This window comes from Mytilus trossulus, chromosome 11 (genome assembly GCF_036588685.1).
Source record: "Mytilus trossulus isolate FHL-02 chromosome 11, PNRI_Mtr1.1.1.hap1, whole genome shotgun sequence".
In the NCBI taxonomy this organism is placed as follows: domain Eukaryota; kingdom Metazoa; phylum Mollusca; class Bivalvia; order Mytilida; family Mytilidae; genus Mytilus; species Mytilus trossulus.
The window spans coordinates 4,513,139-4,535,773 of NC_086383.1; the positions used below are offsets into that span (position 1 = coordinate 4,513,139).

General features: G+C 33.1%; 1 protein-coding gene across 1 annotated transcript; it reads left to right on the plus strand.

Annotated features, from left to right (window-relative positions):
- The first annotated feature begins 15,359 nt into the window (after positions 1 to 15,359).
- On the plus strand, positions 15,360 to 20,923 carry LOC134691595 (uncharacterized protein DDB_G0271670-like). The gene is made up of 4 exons (XM_063552162.1): positions 15,360 to 15,382; positions 16,793 to 18,576; positions 19,910 to 20,002; positions 20,910 to 20,923. The coding sequence occupies exons 1-4, from the start codon at positions 15,360 to 15,362 to the stop codon at positions 20,921 to 20,923; spliced, it is 1,914 nt and encodes a 637-aa protein (XP_063408232.1).
- Positions 20,924 to 22,635: the final 1,712 nt, after the last annotated feature.

The window sequence follows — 22,635 nt, forward strand, 5'->3', positions numbered from 1 at the left end:
GTTAGAAAGTATCTTCATTTATTTTAATTGTGTATGTCATTTGGTTTTTGTGGAAAGTTGCATAATTGGCATTCATACCATTTCTTGTCTTACATGTATAAATGTATAAAAGAAAGACCTTTAGCTGTTACTTGATATGTCAAAAGAAATAAAACAAAACAAAACCAACCTCCACAATCCATTTCCAATATTATAAAAATTAAAATAGTTCACGTAACGGAAAAACTTTCAAGTTTTCATGTGAATGACGTCATGTTTTGAAATGAGCCCAAACAAATTAACATCAATTGATTTTCGTAGAATATGATTTGATTTTGATTATTTTTAGATTTCGCCGACTTCTTATTTTTTATATGCATTAGAATAACAATGAATATTCTATGGGTATTTTTTCAGTAGCAATTTTTAAAACAAAACAATCGACATAGCGATTGCAAAATGGCTCCTATAAATGTGGAATTACTACATGTAGTATGTAGAAGGTATATTGGAGCATCCTTTATCATGTAGATCACTGATTATGCAAAGTATAGATATATTTAGAGTTTTGTCGCAGTGTTGTTTACAAAGAAAAATAAGCATATGTTATTCAAATAATGTATGTATCATTATCATGTGTTACCTCATCTAATATCGGACTCATACTTTCTTAGCTGAGTTTCACTGTGTGTATTGCTGTGTGTTCCAAGGCATTCTCCTCTGGTCTTTGTTATTCTTTAAGGATTCTCATTATAGTTCATCTTTATATTTTGGATCTTAGTATGACGTTCATTATCACTGAACTAGTACACATTTGTGCTTAGGGGTGTCTACATATTTAGTTTGATGAACACAACATCCTTACAAACTAGCAATGGTCAATATATAAGAGAGGGACGAAAGCTTCAAAAGGGACAGTCAAACTCATAAATTGAAAATAAACTTAAATTCTCCCTCGCCCTGCTCGTCCGAATTTAAAGTATTTCTACTCTAAATTCAATTAGGCTTTAAACAAAACAAACACATAAATAGAGTTAGTTGCTCGCAGTAACATCGATTATTATCTTCTCTTGCGATACAAATTTTATTTCACTCTATAATACAAGTTTCTTCGATACAAACAACATAATATAAATACATGTAATAAACATAGCAGCCATTAATGTGACTAACTTCGTAGTATACGACCTAACTGCGAGCACCTTCGATACTAATACATTTAAATGCCAAACTTTATATAGTACCCCACCCGTAGAAACCGCCAAAACTTTTCTCGTGCTTTGTACACGTAACATCAGACTTTATAAATAGTACATACTCCTGCAGAACTAGTTCTAAAACTAGTTACACTAATTCCCATCTATATATAATAACTACAAATACCTAAAGGGAAAACCCCAATTTCAAACGAAATGAAATATATTGACAACGCCATGGTTAAAAATGAAAAATACAAACAGACAAACAATAATACACATGACACATCATAGAAAACTAAAGAATATGCAACACGAACCCCACCAAAAACTAGGGTTCATGTGAGGTGCTCCGGAAGGGTAGGCAGACCCTGCTCCACATATGTACGACCGTAAGGTTAGTTGGTTTAGAAATTTAAAATTTTAACACATGATATATATAGAGAATAATACATGGCAAAATCCGTATCATATGTCGTATCATCCCGAGACATCAATATCAGCCCAAGGGCCTTTAGGCTCGAGGGATGATATTGGTCGAGGGAGATACGGCATGTGATACGGATTTTGCCATGTATTATACGCTTTATCATATATTTCAACAGAAGTGTATTATATTATATGAACTGTTTTCTGATCCATAGCACTGGGTTACCTTCAGTTCTACTTTTGTCTTGTTTCAAAGGCATTAAAAGAACTGCTCAATTACTAATACTAAGCATCTTACAATTTGCGTGCTGTTGTTTTAAAAAATATTTTGTTTATTATTGTACTTATTTGTGTGTTTTGTACTTTTTATAGTTGAATTTAGTGTGCCTAGAATATTAAAACTTGACGTTCGTGACGTCACATACAATTAAGAGAACTTGACGTTCGTGACGTCACATACCAAACAATGACGTCATTAAAAAAATGACCTATTTTGAGGAAATTTTTCCGTGAGCAAAAAAAATAATAAAACTGACTATGTACAAAGAAAAAAAAGTAGGGGTGTGATAAAGGGCAGCGGTGTGATAAAGGGTATGTGATAAATGGTAGGGGTGTGATAAAGGGTATGCGATAAAGGGTGCGCACCAAAGTTGCGCGATATGGATTAAACAGCAGGCTATTTATCACATATGCAAAACTACTGTATTTACTACTAAACATATGATAAATGCATGTTTATATGCATTATTATGCATTTTGATATACGTCTCTTAGTCTCAATCCTGTTGTTCAGTTGTGGTTTTTTTTATGTGGGTCGTAGGTGTTTCTTTTTTCTCGTTTTGTATACATTGTGACTTGGATGGAGAGTTGTCTTGTTAACACTCATACCATCTTTATTTTCCAATTGTGAAATTTTATTATTCGGAAAATCCCATGTATCCAGAAAAAGAAAGCATTTAAAAAATCTGATCCTGTAATAATTTCAATTTAGTGTTTGCAAAATCTATCTCAATATTTTGATCAAAAAAGAGTAGACGCTTCGGTAAACATGTCACATATAACTATGTGATTAACGAAACAACAGACACGGCTTCTTCCACCTCCATATATAACTATGTAATTAACGAAACAACAGACACGGCTTCTTCCACCTCCACATATAACTAGATGATTAACGAAACAACAGGCACGGCTTCTGTTACCTCCACATATAACTATGTGATTAACGAAACAACAGACACGGCTTATTCCATCTCCACATATAACTATGATACGCGTATCCATTGTATCCATAACTTAAACTATTGTGATAATATCTATTCAAAATTAAAGCCTATTCTTAATTAGAAGGTATTGTAAGTGAGTTTAAATACCCATGTTATCGTGACAAACGATGCATTACAATAAATTATATATTACAATTAAATGGTTGAAACAATACAAATACATGTTGAACACACCACGTCTGCCCTTAAACATTGTCATTTATCAGGCATCTGAACATTTTTGACAAAATGAGACATATTCTAATTTATTTCTAATAAGATTGAGAATGAAAATGGGGAATATGACAAAGCCGGGGACAACAACTTGACAAAAAACATATATATAGCATATATTTAAAACATGTGTCCGAAATTTCTAACAAGAAGTCTTATTCTAGGTATATCACGATTTTTTAGCATAGGAATTTGCGAATAAACAGATGAAGTCATACTATAGTGGTTTATAAAACAAAAATGAACACCTAGAATGTAAACATTTTCATTTCAAACGTGTTGAATAGCTAACAATGATCCGATTATAAACGAAGAAACTCGCTTTTATTTAACAAAATATCCACAATAGCTTAAAAAAAACCCAAAAAAATAAAACCGGAAAACTAGAGAATAGAGGCAACAAAAAAATACAAGGATTCGAACCTAAAATGCCAAGTTCTAACTCATTAAGAATAACCATGAAACCTCGAGGCTACCAACTCATACACTACGATTGCCTACTATTGTATATATAAAGGTACAATCCATGTGTGTCCGTTGTACCGATGTATATCAAATATTCATTTATATATATAAGTTAGACAAATAAATCGTAACCAATTGGTAGCCGAGAGGATTCGTCAATATGTTGATGTTAATGACACTTAAGCGAATTCATGGACGGGTTCGATTCCCAGTGCAGGCATACAGAAATTACAAAAATTAAAGGTAAGTTTTTAAAATATTTCCATTAGTGAACAGATATCAGTAAATTGGGCAATTCAAACTTAAAGAAATTAGACACACAAAGAACACAATAGAATATAATTTGGTGAGTCCATTTCAGCGACGGATTTAGGAAGCGTTAATTCTAGAAAAAGAATCCACGGTAAATGAATAGGTTGACGTCACCACAATAGTTTAAGTCTACACAAGAGTCTTTGGTGAGCCTCATATAAAAATAGTTATAATGCCAAACAAGTAAAACGTTGAAGAGCATTGAGGACCTTAAATTCCGAATAGTTGTACCAAACACGGCTAAGGTAATATATGCCAGGGATGAGTATGTCTTTAGTATTTTCGAAAAAAAATTCCTTTGAAACATTAATATTATATAAAAAAACATATATTGATATTTATGTCAACACCAGTGCTGATTACTGGATTTGTGATACCCTCGGGTACGAAACGTCCGTTAGCAGTGACATCGACCCAGTGGTGTAAATAGTTGTCAAAGGTACCAGGCTTATTATTTAATACGCCAGACGCGCGTTTCGTCTATACAAGACTCATCAGTGATGCTCAGGTCAAAATAGTCAAAAAGTCAAAAGTTGAAGAGCAATATACCCCGTTGTATAACGATTCCAGTGACTGAGCAGACAGTTGATGAACCAGGGTTATGTCTAAGAAAGTCTCGTTCTTTTTCTTAAAATTTTCACCGGAAGATACCAAGACCTTGTTGAAAAATAATCCGTACCAACATCACAAAAAATACATGGAGTTTTTAATATATAGTATCTAGGTATTATTGAAAAGTACCTACGAGTAACTTGATGCAAGTGAACTACAGACATAGTAATATCACAAAAATACTGAACTCCGAGGAGAATTCAAAACGGAAAGTCTTTAATCAAATAGAAAAATCAAATACTCACACACATCAAACGAATAGATAACAACTGTCATGTTCTCGGAAACGCGGATACAATCAATTGAATAAAGGAAGGAAATGGATATTTATTAGTATTAAAATGTCATTAGGTCATAGGTTTGAACTCGTATATATATATATAAACGAGTCCAAATTGAAAACTACGTCCAAACCTTGAAATGATTGCGTTGAATAAAAACCGCAATTTTTATACGTGTGCATGTAAAACAAATTTCGTTGTAGAAGGGTCTAAATACAGTATAAACAACATTTTCCAAAAGACCAACAAAAGTGAAAAAGTATATTTAAACATAACGGATTTGACTAACAGGTCGAACAACTGATGTTCTTAAACCCTGCCGACTGCCATTGACGATTGCCAAATATAATTGATCACAAGATGTAACAAAATAGATCTTAATTTAAATTTAATACTAAACAGAAAAATAAAAACTGGTGGCCAAGATGTTCTGCCACACACATAAGTTGTCAATATCTTTGTTTGAACACCAGATCCGGATTTCGACGATAAATGTCTCTTCAGTGATGTTAGGGATCGAAACGGTATTTGGAAGGCCATGTAATTTACCCTCAATTTTAGATAGACTATTGAATTTTAAGAGTCAATATAGGATGAACGGATCATATGAACCGGAGGGAAAATATGGTACAAGCCCAAGCGAAAAAATATGAACAAGTCTTAATTGAAAACTACGTTCAAACATATGATTGCGTTGGATAAAAACCGAAATTTGTATACGTGTGCATGTAAAACAAAAATCGTTGAAGAAGGGTCTTAATACAGCAAAAACAACATTTTCCAAAAGACCAAAAAAAGTGAAAAAAGAATATATTTAAACAAAACTTATTAGACCAACAGGTCGAACAACTGATGTTCTTTAACCCTGCTGACTGCCATTGGCGATTGCCAAATGACAAATACAACTGATCACAAGATGTAACAAAATGGATCTTAATTTAAATTGATATATACATATATATAGACTCTATTCGTACAGGTTTTTTGATTGAGTTAAGTAATTTCAATTGACACGTGTGTGTGTGTGTTTATGTTGTTATGTCACACAATTGTGTTAGATAAGGACAAATGTTTGGTACCATTAACATGTTTAAACCCCCTGCAATTGTTTGCACCTGCCCTAAGTCTTGAATCCGATGTTCAGTAGTTGTCGTTTGTTAATGTAGTTCATAAATGTTGCTCGTTTTTTTTATAAAACAGATAAGACTGTTGGTTTTCACATTTGAATGGTTTTGCACTAGAATTGTGTGTGGCCCTTAATAGTTTACTGTTCGACGTGATCCAATGCTCCTTGTTAAAGACCATACTTTTATCTATACAATTACATTTTTATAAACCGTTACTTTGATGGAAAGTTGCCTCATTAGCTCTCGTACTAAACTTCTTATGTCTATTTAAAGTCTTCTCATCATAACATTTTCCGTCAACAATCACACGAAATTTGTTCCAAGCACAACCAGTAAATCGCTAAAAATATTTATTAATGGTAAATTAAACGATATAACTTATGGTTTGTATTGAAAATTGTTTCATAAAAGTATTATCGATATCACAAGGCCGTACATATCTTTATCATACAAGAGACAAACACGACAAAAACACATGCGCAATTTATATACGAAAAACATATTAACCAGACCGGATAACCTTGAAAAATAGAGGATGTCAACTCTGATATATATAAAATTGTTTGTAAACATAAATTATTTATCGGCAGTTTTTTTTTTTAATCAGTCACTCACGATTAACGTTAAAGCGTGTTATTAATACAAATGATGACGTGCAAGATTTATTGTGTTCTTACTTTCTAAAGACGGCTTTATTCTGGGTTTCGGAGGAAGTAAATATTGACACATTTAAATTGTCTAAATTATATTATTGTATTTCTCTCTGTCTTGATAAACTAATTTCATGGGTAAACACATGTTATTGTCCGAACTATTTTATACCTGAACACAATATGTTCTTAGGAAAGATCAATCAGAGTAACAATAAGATAATAATAGGTGTACTTGAGAGTATAAAGTGTATAGGGATTGATGGATTGACAAATAATGTTTTCCCCTACTCGACGTAAATGACCAGTTATACAGTGAACATATTATGTTAGACTTTCTACATTACCGGCTTAAGGAAATGCTAAACTTTTCAATATTTAAAGATATTGCAAGCCATTATCAAGGACTAGCATTGACTAATTATTTAATTAAGTCCGAATCGTCGTCATTTCTCATTGATGTATGTAAATATTATTATTTTGAAATCAGCCAATGTGTAGCACAACTTCTTCAAACGCCAAACACAGTAGGTAAGAATAACAACATACGCAAATGTTATCATAGCCATTTACAGGACGACACCAAATCAGATGCTGTGTCGGGTTGGTTGTTATACGCGTTGTTTATTATGTAACAGGACAGTACAATGTTACACTCAGATTAACGGATCATGTTCTATCAAGATGTTCACCTGATATGGTGTTTAGATGCAGTGAACCCCGTTGTCTACATAGATATCTTTACAAACAAAATGTTCATTCCTTAATGACATTGAATGAAAAGATGAAACTAGCTGTTATAAGTAAGGTCAGATACCTTCGGTACTCGTCATTGATACCAGAAGAACTACAACTGGAGGTTAAACATTCAGAGATAAGTATTCCGCCTGTTGTTATGTCTTATTGCCTTAGATTTCTATGCTATCATCATCTTGGTGATATTTTCAACAGACAACAGGCTTTACGTGAATTATTTTTAACAGTGAAAGACAAGTGTTTGATCCCATTTGATTCATTATCTGATTCATTAACAATACTTGGAGTATGTTATGATATATCAGGTGACACATTAACAGCATATCAGTGTTATGATCAAGCTTTACATTGTGATGGTAAAAAATCTTCAACAGCAGAAAAAAGAAAATTAAAACTGAATGGCAATTAAGAAAAATCTAAGTGTTGTTATATCATTTCAAACTTAACTATATCAGGATTGTGACCATTTTATTAATGAACCTGATTGTGTTGGTAAAACTGGCAACATGCAGAAGGAATTGCACTAATTTTACATATAATATGTCAGTAAATAAACTTCATATTATATTTTACTAGAACACACCCGCGAATTCGTGCGGCATTAAGAGCTTGGTTGAAAGTGTGTAAACTGTTGAAGGATGATTTTTTGTAAAAGATTTTATGTCTGGAGAATTTCAGAAAAGGTATCAAAGGAGTCATAGGCACTTGGAGACAGTACAATTATTATAAGCCCTCTCCCTTTTTTTCAGAAGTCCATTATTTTTTTGCTTTCTGTTAAATTCCATTTTGTTCGCGTTTCTGTATACAATAAACATACATACATAAATAAAAAGTATTTGCTATTAACTGTCAATTCCAAGTTTCTTCTCCAAGGTGATGGGATCACTGTTGTATTTTGTACAGAGTCTTTAGAGTATAGGAATATAATCATAGTATACATGCAGAATTACGCGAAAATAATTGTTCCCAAGTAATTATGAAAAATGATGTTTTAAGAAGGGAGTAAAGGGGGGATATGCACCGAAGAACGCGAAATAAAATTTTCATTTTCACGGTGAACGAACAATTAAAAATTTATTTCACGTTGACCTTTATATCGATTTCACGAAACACGGTGAATAACGAAATTTTGTTCACGGCTGCACGTGAAATAAAAAGTGACAAAACACGTTTCACGAAAATAAACATTTACCCCCTCTTTTAAATTTTAAAATCTGAAGTCTTGGAGTATTGGGTATAACTTAAAAGAAGGTCCGATGACGGGAACAATATCCGGACGCCTTTTTCGTCGTTTTTCATAAAAAAATAACTCAAACTGATTAATTTATTGGAAAAGGAAGAGAAGCGACACACAGAATGAGGTCTTCTCGTGTAATAGTATAAATGATACCGTAAATTGGAAAATGTGGGCGTCTGAATATATTGGCGGTTTTCCCTCGAAAGACACGTGCTTTATTTTGGCGTGTGTAATTTTGGTGCTTCGTCCAAAAGATACATTTAATTATGGATCGGATCAACAGTAGTGAGCAAGTTCATTCCTATTTGCCCTTATTAACTCGTTAATCCTGGTACCTTTGATAACTATTTACACCACTGGGTCGATGCCACTGCTGGTGGACGTTTCGTCCCCGAGGGTATCACCAACCCAGTAGTCAACACTTCGGTGTTGACATGAATATCATTCATGTGGTCATTTTATAAATTTCCTGTTTACAAAACTTTGAATTTACCGAAAAACTAAGGATTTTCTTATCCCAGGCATATATTACCTTAGCCGTATTTGGCACAACTTTTTGGACTTTTGGATCCTCAATGCTCTTCAACTTTTTACTTGTTTGGCTTTATAAATATTTTGATATGAGCGTCACTGATGAGTCTTATGTAGACGAAACGCGCGTCTGGCTTACTAAATTATAATCCTGGTACCTTTGATTATGTCATTGAAATTATCAAACTAAAAAAACGACAAAGCTAACTTAATGATGGAATCTGATGCAACTGCAATTGTATCTAATTCCGGATATCCTTGTTCACAGCTGACGAAAAACTATTTAAATCGATTATTTGTTTTTAAAATATCATATGAAATAAATTTTAATCATCTCTATTGCGTTACATGTTTAAATCTTTTGACAATCAAATTTAGATGTTTAATCCTTATGCCTCTGGTAGTATATGCTAATTAATTGAAGATAAAAGATTCGAGGAGTTTGGATATTATAATTACGTCTAATCAGCAATAACCTAGCCTATTATGACATGTGTGAATAAAACAATCATTGTTGTGTTTTCTTAATCAATTGATAAATTAACATTGAAGTGAAACCTTTAAAGTGTTAATTGTTGTCAAATTATACCGGGTAATTGTTTTCAGACTATGCATAGAATTAAAGGAAATATATGGAAGATATTATAACATTCAATATTTACTCCTACAATAATAATACGGTGCTGTCGTACCAGTACATTTGTCGTACCAGTACATCTGTCGTACCAGTACATCTGTCGTACCAGTACATCTGTCGTACCAGTACATCTGTCGTACCAATACATCATTTTGGCGTTTAATTTTTAGTCTTTGCTTTATTTGCATGTGTTTAATTGTTGCACTGTAATTGAAGGCACCAAATAAACCAAAATTGGACTTCAGCCAAAATAACCAAATTTTCCTTATATGATCAGTTGGTGCGGACATAATATGGTAGACGAGCCAATTTCCTTTTCCAAGTATACAGTGTTATTTTCAAAATTATAAAAATGGAGACATACTTTATACTTGATATCCTAAACCAACATAAAAATAAACAATGTGCTTCTAGCTTTATGATTGTTCTATATTATATTAAAGTATCAATATTCCCCTCAATCATTCAGTCAATATTCAAAGGAAAGTTAGAACTTCGTTGTTGGGGCAAATTAAATGATCACCGGGTTTGCATTAATATGAGCAACACGACGGGTGCAATATATGGAGCAGGATCTGTAAACCATTTCAGAGCACCTGAGATCAGCTTTTTGTTAGGGATATTGTTTCTCAGTCTTCGGTTTTATATGTTGTAGTTTGTGCTTTTCTTTTTAGCCATGGCGTTGTAAATTTATTTTCCACTAATGAGTTGGTTTGTCCCTTTGGTGTCTTTCGCCACTTTTTTTTATTGTGAACAATGCTAACACAGAATTACGATAGACTTCATCGATTTGAAGAAACAAATAAATAAAGGCAACTATAAATCGATAGAAAAAAAAATCCGGGTTACAAAATAAAACTGAGGGAAACGCATTAAATATAAGAGAAGAACAACGACACAACAATAAAATGTAACACACACAGACACTAACTAAACAATAGACAATATCCGTTGAGAATAACATATATAACATCAAAACTAAATCCATGAATTTGGGATAGAAAAAAACCTTGACACGTCTTATAGTAATTTTAATTCACACTCACATATAAAAGGAAACAAACGACACGACAGAAACACAACGTTAAAATGTAACACATACAGAAACAAACTATAATATAACAATGGCCATATTCCATGTATTCCTAACTTGGTACATGACATTTTCAAAAAGAAAATAAAAGCTACTGAACAGTCTTTGTACTTGACTTGGTACAGGACATTTTTCAAAAGAAAATAACAGCTACTGAAGAGTGTTTTACTTGACTTGGTACAGGATATTTTTCAAAAGAAAATAACAGCTACTGAACAGTGTTTGTACTTGACTTGGTACAGGATATTTTTCAAAAGAAAATAACAGCTATTGAACAGTGTTTGTACTTGACTTGGTACAGTGACATTTTTCAAAAGAAAATAACAGCTACTGAACAGTGCTTGTTCTTGACTTGGTACAGAACATTTTTCAAAAGAAAATAACAGCTACTGAACAGTGTTTTTACTTGACTTGGTACAGGACACTTTTCAAAAGAAAATAACAGCTAATGATCAGTGCTTGTTCTTGACTTGGTACAGAACATTTTTCAAAAGAAAATAACAGCTACTGAACAGTGTTTTTACTTGACTTGGTACAGGACACTTTTCAAAAGAAAATAACAGCTACTGAACAGTGTTTGTACTTGACTTGGAACAGAACATTTTTCAAAAGAAAATAACAGCTACTGAACAGTCTGAATATAGACAAAACTGTCCTCCGAAAAAAGACTTAACAGTCCGCAAAAAGACTAAACAGATCTTAATTAACTGCAAGCGAATTGTCTGAACGGTTCTAAATTATCTGCAGGGTTAAATTCCTAAAATTGACGGAGAAGTCCTTCATGTGCTGTTTAGATCAAAATGTCAATTTTTTATCAGAATTGGTTAACTAGGGGTCTATACACATTTCAAAGGCTTATAAGGTCTGATTTTATAAATTTCGTATTCTCATTATGTATAAAGAAAAACATATCTATTAAGAAGAAATATGATTCCGTCTTTTTCCTTATATTCATAACTATAACATGTGTATAAAACGACAAAAAAAATAAAAAATCATCTAGAGGGCAAACATAATGAGCAGGGTACTTAAGAATGTGTAATTGAAGTTGAATTGTTACGTTTCTTTTATTATGAAAATGGATATGTCTCATATAGACAATTTAAATGTGTAAATAACTTGTCAGGCACCAACATAAAACGCGTTACATTTGACCATCGGGAAGTGAATTTATAAAAAATTAGAATGATGACTCAGTCATGATGTGTTTCAATTTCCCTGCAAGTGATTTGCACTCTTGATTATAAGTTTCACGTCTCTTTGTTTTATAAAAATCAATAGCAGATATAATCTGGATACATATTATATATTTCGTTTACCAGGAAGTTGTGTTTCCCTTTTTGTTTTAGCTTCCTTAAAATTTTTAGAAATGTTATGGTTGCAATGTTATCCATTGATCTTTACGATGACAAAATGCCAACTTATATACACATAACAGTGTCTTACTTCTAAAATTACCCAACATAATAAGCTTTAATCAGAAAATTCTCTAAAATGTACATACGGTTTATGGTTCGTTTAAGGTCAATTCGTTAGTTATTTTTGTCATTTATGGAATTTATTGTTCATAGTATATGTATCTCAGTCTTTCAGTTCTTGGATTTTATTTTCATCTGAGTTAATATTAAATTCGTGAAACGATCCCGATTAAGGTAAATCCAGAAAAGTATATCTGAAGCTTGAAATTCTGTTATTTTTTAAATCTTTTTCACCTCAATTATTGAAAATCAGACAACTTGTGTAAGAAATATATAGATGGAATAATTTTTGAACCCCAAAAACTAATCCAAACAAACGTTATATTCTTAAAAACGGTATATACCTTTTTAACCCTTTCTCCTCCACAGCGATTCAATAATTTGCCAGGACATATTTTGAGTATAAAATAACAACTGTACCGCTTATGATGTTCATAATAATATAACGTCAACGACAGGCGCACAGATGGAGTGTCCGTTTGTGTTGTTTATTGCGTAGAACAATCTCAATTTGTGACTGAGACTGATTACCTTATCCGTATTTGATACAACTTTTAGAAAATTTGGATCCTCAATGCTCTTAAACGTTTTACTTGTTGAAACACATCATATCTGAGTCATCATTCTTATCTTGTATACATTCACTTCCCGGTTTTATGACTGTTTTGATACGAGCGTCAGTGATGAGTCTGATGTAGACGAAACGCGCGTCTGGCGTATTGTATTATAATCCTGGTACCTTTGATAACTATTTACACCACAGATCCTGCTCCACATATGGCATCCATCGTGTTGTTTATGTTTAACAAATCCGGAAAATAGTCTTATTCGGTATGTCACATTCATGAAAGGGAAGCGGATTGTAGTTACGAAGTAAGGAACATATCCGATATCATTTGTGAAACGGTTATTCCATCACGGTCAAGCAACTCATGATGGCGTCCGTAAATTTAACGAAGGGTTGATTTCAACTTCACAATTTGGAACTCTTGGTAAAATAGCTTCCTTGAGAGCAGCAACCCTCTATCAAGACAATCATGATAGGAAATACATGCATGGGAATATCGTATCAATTGGGAGATATATACACCGTATGCAGGTACTCCTTTACAAAGTAAGATGTTTCTCCTTTATATAAGATACTTGTATCTGCGTTGGTCATTCTTTTTTTTTTATGAAACAAAGCAATACCAACTCTTTCAATGTGTTCTTTACTTTGGAAATTGGAAGTTGTACGTCTCGTCGATTTATAACAATCAATACTTTGTTTACCAGGAAGTTGTGTTTCCTTTTTTGATTTATATTCTGTAATCTGCAATATATCAGCAATGAAAGACTGGTCGGTCCATGTAAAACCTTCCATTTCCGCTAGGTTGAGTTGCAATGTTATCCATTGATCTTTACGACGACAACATGCCAATGTATCTAAACATAACAAGTTTTAATCAGAAAACCATCGTGTTTGTATACATTCCGCACATGCAAATGAAGAAATGCATTTGACAAGGATTTGACCGACGGTTGACGGAAGACTAGGGTATACATATATTTACACATCCGTGAGGTTTTCCTGAGGTACCTACCATTCATTTGTGTTTGTTTGTTGGGGAGCAAAAACGAATTTTTGTTTACCTAAAGCTGAAACATAAGTACAAAAATATTTTTCAAAAACATAAAACATTTCTTAAAAAACTCGAACCCTTATTTTTAATTGAAATATCATATTTTATTTCACTTCGGATAAAGAAATTTTCTTAAAGGAATTTTGAATGAAAAATATATTGATAACGTATTTACAACCTCTTTAAAAAATCAATGCTAAATGGTATGGATATAAACATAGCCATTTTCATTTCATTTCTATGCAATGAACATTTACATTACTCCTACGTGTAGTTTAAACGTCTGAACTAATCTTATGTATAAGGAAATACAATCGGTATTGAGATGATACCAAATTAAATTTAAATAGTTGTGATAATCGCATGACAATTATTGTAAACACTTGTAAAATACACGTCATTTGGTGTGAACATTCAAATTGTGTTTCGATTTCCTTTTAATACAATTGATACAAGTACCTTACACTTATGATAAGTGGCTTCTCATCTCCTTGTTTTAAAACGAACATTAGTAGAGATGATCTGGATGAGTACTTTACAATAAATTTACCAGGATAATTTGTTTATCCGTTTATTCAGTTTACGTAATCGATCGCTTAAGATAATTCATATCGGGGATTAAAAGAAAACGAATGATTTTCAGAGACCGCAACAACATACAGTTTAGGTCATTTTAATAAGTAAAACAAAAACTAACTGTTTATATGTATGTTTATTAATATAAGTTTATTAATTATTTATATATATATATATCGTGTACATGTTGTTATTTTGTACAGGTTATTACTTGTAAAAAAACTTTGTATGAGTAATTACTTGTATGATAACCTGTACAAAATATTAAAATGTACACGACATATATATATATATATAAACACAATGTACACAGCCTTGTATCACCATCATTGCTAGTGATTCGATGGATAAATCTGTTGTAGAGTTGTCAGTGACTCAGACGTTGTAAACAAACTCATCATGTATACCAGGATTGAATTTACACCAGACGCGAGTATCGTCCACAAAAGACTCATCAGTGACGCAAGAATCCAAAAAAGTTAAATAGAGCAAATACAGTACGAAGTTGAAGGGCATTGAGGACCAACATTCCTTAAAGTTTTGCCAAATACAGCTAAAGTAATATACTGCTAAGGTAGAAAAGCCATAGTAATTCAAATATACAGAAGTGCTGATTACTGGGCTGGTGATACCCTGGGGGAATTAAAACTCACCTGAGAACTAAAACATTTATAGCCATTGAAACGTGTATATATAACATCAAATGTGTATTTTACTTTCATTCTTAATTGTAAATTATGTAAAACTGTGAGTGATAACAATACGAGAAAACGTCTTTTATTTGAGGGATGTACATGTATTGTGCGTCCATTCGAAAACTAACAACAAAAGCAACTAGATTAGTAATTGGCGCATGCATCAAATTGTTGGGTCGGAATTATGACGGTTTTTGTTGAAAAAAGGTGAAAAGAATTGTAAAAACAATCTGTATATTGAGATGACTTAAATCTTCAATTGCCAGCAATTGTCCGATACAAGAATTTATGGTAATCAGAGGCGGATTTAGGGGGGAAGGGGGGCAGGGGTCCCCCCTTTGAGAAAAACATGGGTTGTTTATATAGGGAATCACTGAGGCGTGACGATATCGGGCCCTCTCTTGTGAAAATTTCTGGATCCGCCACTGATAATGCTTTAAACTATAACTTAAATGTGCAGTTCATGAAATGGATATCAACTTATTCATGTTTAGGACTTTATTTTAACACTCGTGACTACAGAAGTTCATCTACTGACAAAACCTGTGTATTCCTCATCTCAGGTATGAACCGAAACGCAGCCTTTCGCCTCATTTAACCATCCATAGTTTTATGCCAAGATGACATGAGTTTAAGGACCCTCGATGATTCTGACTATTACAAAAAATAAGTTTCTGCTAGTTGTATCTCAGATACAAAATGTATGTTAATTTTAAAATCATTATGGGCTGGAAATCATGATTCAAAAATGTTCTCATTTAACTTAACTACTTTACTTCTTGTATTGCTGTTACAAGGAACTAACTGTATCCAAGCTATAATTCGCTATATCACATACTTGCTTCTCCTTTGTAACAAAAATAAATATCGACAACATTAATTTTCTAAATTGTTTGTTTCATCCTCAGAATTGTTTGGCTAGTTTTGATCGAAGCAATTCGATGAAATTTTTTAAGAGTTATCTAACTTTATCAAAGAAATAAGTTAACAAAAAAATAAAACTATCAAACCTAGTTGACAAATAAAAAAAAATAAAATAAATGAATTAATGACTGATAAACTGGGAAAAAAACAATAACAGAATAATGCACGATGAATAAATAAACGATATTCTAGATATTTAGAATATTAGTTTTAATTGACAAAACACCAAAAAAAAAGATACTTAAATTAGAGAATAGAAAGTGAAAAGAAACAATGAACATAAAGATAAACATTCGTTAAAACAGGAGCTTATCAATGAAAAGTAAGATCACAAGCATGACAAATATATTTACGTATGCAAAGATAGATAACCGAATAAATAATTGAGAATTCAGTTTATAAATGGTTATAATAATATCACAAGAGAGAGCATTATATGTCTCTGATATTATATTTATTAGTTTTGTTATGTGTATAGAAACGACGAGAATTGCACATACAACAAAATAACCAACGACGGCTGAAACAGTTGTGCCGACAACGACAGAAATAACAACATTGGCGACGACGACCGTGTATGAAATACTGTCGACGACAACAGGAAACAACAAAAATACACTTGTTCTGGCAGGCTTGTTGGCAAGGGAATTCATATTCTCAATCAACCAGATTCTGAGAATCTTAGTTTCCCAGTTCATCCTCGAATAATGGCGGAACTTCCGGATATAAGAATGGTAATGGAAACAATGGAACAACGAGTCATACTGAGACACATACCAGCAGTTCACATACTGAAACCCATACTAACGGTGGGAAACACACCGGCGGCAATGGGAGTAATGGAAACAACAGTACACACACTGTAACTAATACCGACCAAAATGGTAGTCAAACAAGTAATACTACTAATAACAATGGAACCAGTGGTCATAATGGCACTAAAGGAAATACTAATGGGTCTAATGGGGGTACCATACATACGGAGTCTCATACAAGTAATACACACACAGAAACACATACCGGTGGCGCAGGGGGTCATGGAGGTAAACATTCATCTAGTTCAAGTAGTTCAAGCAGTAGTTCAAGCAGCAGCAGCAGCAGTAGTAGTTCTACTAGCAGCAGTACAACTACTAATGGCACGAATGGTCATGGTGGAAAGGGAGGAAACAATACCAGTTCACATACTAGTACACACACTGAAACACACAGTAGTACTACCAACAACAGTCTGAATAACAATGGAAAACAGACCTCTTCTAGTAATAACTCAAATAGAAGCAACAGTACTACACAGTCTAATGATAATAACTCTGGTAAACTCAATTCGTCAGCTAATAATTCCGGTAGTAGCAACAATGCTTTGCAATCAAGCACGAACAATAGTGGAGCCAAAAATAAAAATTCCAATTCAGGCGACCAAAGAAACAGCAGTTCTGGCAAGAACAGTACAAATACAAGCAATTCTTCTTCTAACACAAATACTGCGAATTCAGCAAACTCTTTAAACAAAAACTCTGCGGCAACGAATACAAATACCAGCAATACAGCAAATCAAATGTCAAATAACAACAAACAAACCGCACAGAACGTAAATTCTAATTCAAATATAGCAAATCAAAATGCAGCTTCAAAGAATAGTACATCTAATCAAAATACCAACCAAAGTTCAAATACAGCTAATAATAGTAACAATTCAAACAAACAATTATCAAGCAGTGCTCATGCGTCAACATCAGCTGTTAAAATGCATACTACTAAACGTATGACTACACCGAAACCGACTACAACCCAAAGACCCACAACTACAAAGAAACCGACTACAACACAAAAGCCCACAACTACACCAAAACCGACAACGACCCAAAAGCCTACAACTACAACAAAACCGACAACGACCCAAAAACTTACGACTACACAAAAACCGACAACGACCCACAAACCAACACCTACACCCCATCATCATCATATCCACAGGACCAATCCTGTACAGAAAATAATAACAACTCAGAGACCGAAACCAACGACCAACAAGCCTACAAGCACAACACCAAAACCAACAACAGCCGTTCATAAAATTCATAGAACACACCGTCCCGGTCCAACACCTCCAACCATCCCACCAACGACCAAAGCGCCATCTACAGCACATAAAATTAATAGAACTCACCGACCTAGACCAACACCTCCAACCATCCCACCAACGACCAAGGCGCCATCTACAACACATAAAATGGTGAAAACACATCGTCCAGGACCAACTCCTCCAACGATACCTCCAACTACGCATGCTCAAACAACACGTGCTGGACCTACGCCACCTACAATGCCAGGAAGTACTGCTGGACCGACACCACCAACAATGCTTGGAAATACCGCCGGACCAACGCCACCTACAGTTGTTACAAATACTGACACAGTAGTCAAAAATAAAGTTACAACACCGATGGCAATCATTATCCTCAAAACAACAACGCCAGGTCAGTATTCAAATGAGGATCTGAAATATTTGTTTGGAAATATTTAAATAAGATACCGAAAGACACTTTTTGTCAAAATTAACTGATAGTAACAATATCATGCATCAAACACATGGATAAATTAAAATATAGATTCCACAACTGCAACAGGTGTGTTACGATAGTTCTCCACCTGAGACAGTTAAGTTTTAATATTTAAAGTGCGAACTTTGCCGAGCTTTTTGAATATTTAAAAGTTTATCTGTTGAGAGTGGAGAAATACTGTAATACACGAAATATAGTGGTAGAATCTGTTTCTCTTATGATTTTTACCCTTCCTTATCAAAGATTTGAAGACAGTTGTGTAATTTTTATGCGACATCATTAATCATGGTCGCCTTTTTTCGTGACGCCACAATAGGCTATAACAGAAGAAACCAAGAAAATTTAGCGCCACAATTTTTCACTTGTGAGGAGAAATATCATCTCACACCGCTTAAGAAGTGTGAAAACAGCACAAAATTTAGAAAATGTAAGATAATGACGCATTCTATTGTTTATGAAAATAAAAGATAAATTATTAAAATAAAAATTAATCAGTTACAATTTCATCTCTTAGACGTATTTGCTGATACTTAGATAATGTAACATCTCTTTAGTATTCATATTAAAGGTTATAATAATAAGGTGAAACATATAAATGAAGTTGCTTTCACACTGCCTATCTTGATTTGATTTTACGAAGATAGATCGGACTGATTGGAAAGGAAGAGATGTATACCATATCAGCAGAAATGCATGCCGGCTAAAGCAAAAAAACAAACACCATACCTTTTAATCTTTTGCTACGGAGGTTCTTCCATACTTTGAAAAATTCCAAACATAAAGAGATTTTATCGAAGATAACTTCACAATTTTTATAATCGTCACACTTATCGACTGAACGGCTGGTATAATTAAATACCCTGTGCAACATTCGGCTTCGCGTTTTTTTTATATTTTTGATCTCACCATCATTTTCATAATTAAGGTCTGCAGACTTTATGACTGTGAAATTTGTATTACATTTCAAAGGATGAACTTTAAAATGAAAGACAAGAACACTACTTGAAATGCAAATCAAAATTATAAATACATATTTACTAATCAAATGCTGAAAAGTTCTTTAACAAGAAAACAAAGATGTGGTATGACTGACAACACCTCACGAGACTTTAGGTCTTTTTTCTCTCACTCATTTAATATAGAACAGCTAGAGTTCATAACATTAAATGAAATTAACAGCATTCATGTTACAATAGGAAACTGTCATTTATACCTCTAACGAATATACGTTTTTTTTTTATTTCATTAGGCTGTCCCCCGTATGATGGTGCCACATGTCCAGCAGATTGCCAGTCATATGACATGGATTTCTGTCCAATTTGTGACTATTCTATTTGTAGTGGTAAGTAGCCATACAACAACAACAACAACATCATGATATGATACTGTCTTACAAATTCGTGCATTTTTGTACGAAAAGAAACTTGAAATTGAAAATAATTTGATGATGAATCTGAAATAGTGTCTGTCATGAAAAACACTCAGTCTTTGATTTAATCCTTTGGTGACTGCTTCATTGTGTTACTGTATCATGTGTACATATAAACCGTTATACTTTATATTTTCGATTTAGTATAAAATAAATGATACAGATTAAGTCATGTAATCTGTTAAAAAAAACGATTTGAAGCCAACGCCTCTAAAGCAAAGAACCCCACAACAAACATGAGGCCTACACATTTTCACATTTGTCCTCACCAATGTATATAAATACTTTGACAAAACATTAATTACTACACAAACGTTGCGCATTTTAAAATATGAATAAATATGTTTTGTTATGATGTTAATGTCATTATTTCCATAACACATCAAGTCAATACACTAAGGTCTGTTCCAAAATTAAGTGTAATAGGGGGTAGAAGGAAGGCACTTTATTTTTGACCCCCATGCATACATTTTAAATAGGATAGTTCATTTAAATGTTCAAGCAATCTTTCTTAAATAACAACCACCCATCAAATTTGAATAAAAGTGCCTTCCTTCCCTATCCATACCATTAATTTTGGAAAAGCTCTTACTATGAATACCAAGCCGAAATCAATGTCATTTGTGTATACCAGTGGTCCGTTTCAAATCAAATGACACACACAAGAGTGAACTAATATTATCATTTTTATTATTTTTTTTTGTTATTAAAGGCCTATAGCTATGCATAATATTAATTGATAAAAACCTTTGATTGATACAAATAACAATACCCTTTAAAAAGAACATTCACATTTTTATTTCGTATTATTTTCTTTCAGCAACCAAACCATAATGTATATTGGTAATTACCATGTTGAACAACTAGTCAACAGTCTACAATTCAAAGACGTGAACAAAATAACATTTCTTATAATGAAAAATATGTAAAATAAAATTGAAAAAACAACTGTACACTGCATTAGAAAAAAGGCTTGTAAAACAATCTGTCATGTTAAGCTTATTACAGCTAAAATCTGAGTGAGTGACAGATGGAGTTTGATTCGTACTAAAACAGAAGATGTGGTATGATTTTCAGTGAGACAACAAACTGTTTGTTTCGTGAGATAAAAGTGTAACACAATGTAATTCTTATAAATAAAGTCAACATTAGTATACAGCTGACCAAAAGTCATAAACCGTCCAAGAGAAAATAAATCCAGGTTACAAACTAAAAATTAGGGAAGCACATCAAATATAAGAGGAATACAACGAAACATTAGAAACGCTAATTTGCAAACAAAAACCAAACGACAATGCACAACACACATAAACGAACTATAAGATAACAATTTCCATTTCCTTATTTGGTTCAGGACATTACAATAATTAATATTGGGCTGAATCTTGTAACATTTCATTTCATTTCATTTTGTGATAAGTTCTGATTTCCGAGTACAATCACGTGTTCGCTCAAGTATCGCGTTACACATTATTTGTATTTACACAAAATGTTTAACAATGTATATATTCAACAGTTTTTAGTAAATAGTAAAATCACAAAAGTGCTGAACTCCGAGGAAAATTCAAAACTAAAAGTCCCTCTTCAAATGGCAAAATCAATAGAATAGACAACCCATAAAACGAGTGGACAACAACTGTCATATTCCTGACTTGCTACAGGCATTTTATTATGTAGACACTGGTGGGTCGAACCTGGTTTGATAGCTATCTAAATCTCTCACTTGTATGGCAGTCGTATCAAATTCGACTGTAAAGCAAACACTTTTGTTAAAAAGTTTGGTCTTATAGAGAATAAGATTATAACACAATAGTGTACCTCTGTTTTCAACATTTTTACACAAATCATCTTTGTTTTCACGCATCGTGATATAATGGAATTTGATACGACTTTCATACAAGTGAGAGGTTAAGCTAGCTATAACACCAGGTTCGAACCCCATTTTCTACATAAATACCGCCTGTACCAAGTCAGAAATATGAGAGTTGTTTTACATTCGTTCGATGTGTTTGAGCTTTTGATTTTACCATTTGAACAGCAGCATTCCGTTTTGAATTATCCTCGGAGATCAGTATTTCTGTGATGTTACTTATGTCAAATTGATAACTTTTATATCTTACTATACGTTAAGATTTTATTGTTAAAGGTCTTACGGTGACATTTGTTAACATGAGCGTGTTTTGTGGTTATTTAACAATCATTTCAAATCAGCTTAACTAAACAATATTTGGAGATCTCAGAATAGTCTCAGCAGGCTTAACAACAGGCGAAGGATGCCACATGTGGAGGAGGATCTGCTCACCATTCCAGATCACCTAAGATCATACATTGTTTTGGTGGGGTTCGTGTTGCCTGTTCTGTATTTTTTATGTTGTGTCATGTGTACTATTTTTTGTCGGTTTGTCTTTTACATTTTTAGCCATGGCGTTGTCAGTTTATTTTCGATTGATGAGTTTTCTGTCCTTCTGGTATCTTTCGTCCCTCTTTTATATCAGAGTGACCATAAAACTACAACGTAAAAAACAAACTGCCAACTCCAAGGCTAA

Coding starts and splice junctions, on each gene's coding strand:
- LOC134691595 (XM_063552162.1), top strand. CDS start 15,360: ATGACGGTTTTTGTTGAAAAAAG. Junction 15,383..16,792: donor ACGGTTTTTGTTGAAAAAAG/GTGAAAAGAATT, acceptor TTAGTTTCCCAG/TTCATCCTCGAATAATGGCG. Junction 18,577..19,909: donor CCTCAAAACAACAACGCCAG/GTCAGTATTCAA, acceptor TTATTTCATTAG/GCTGTCCCCCGTATGATGGT.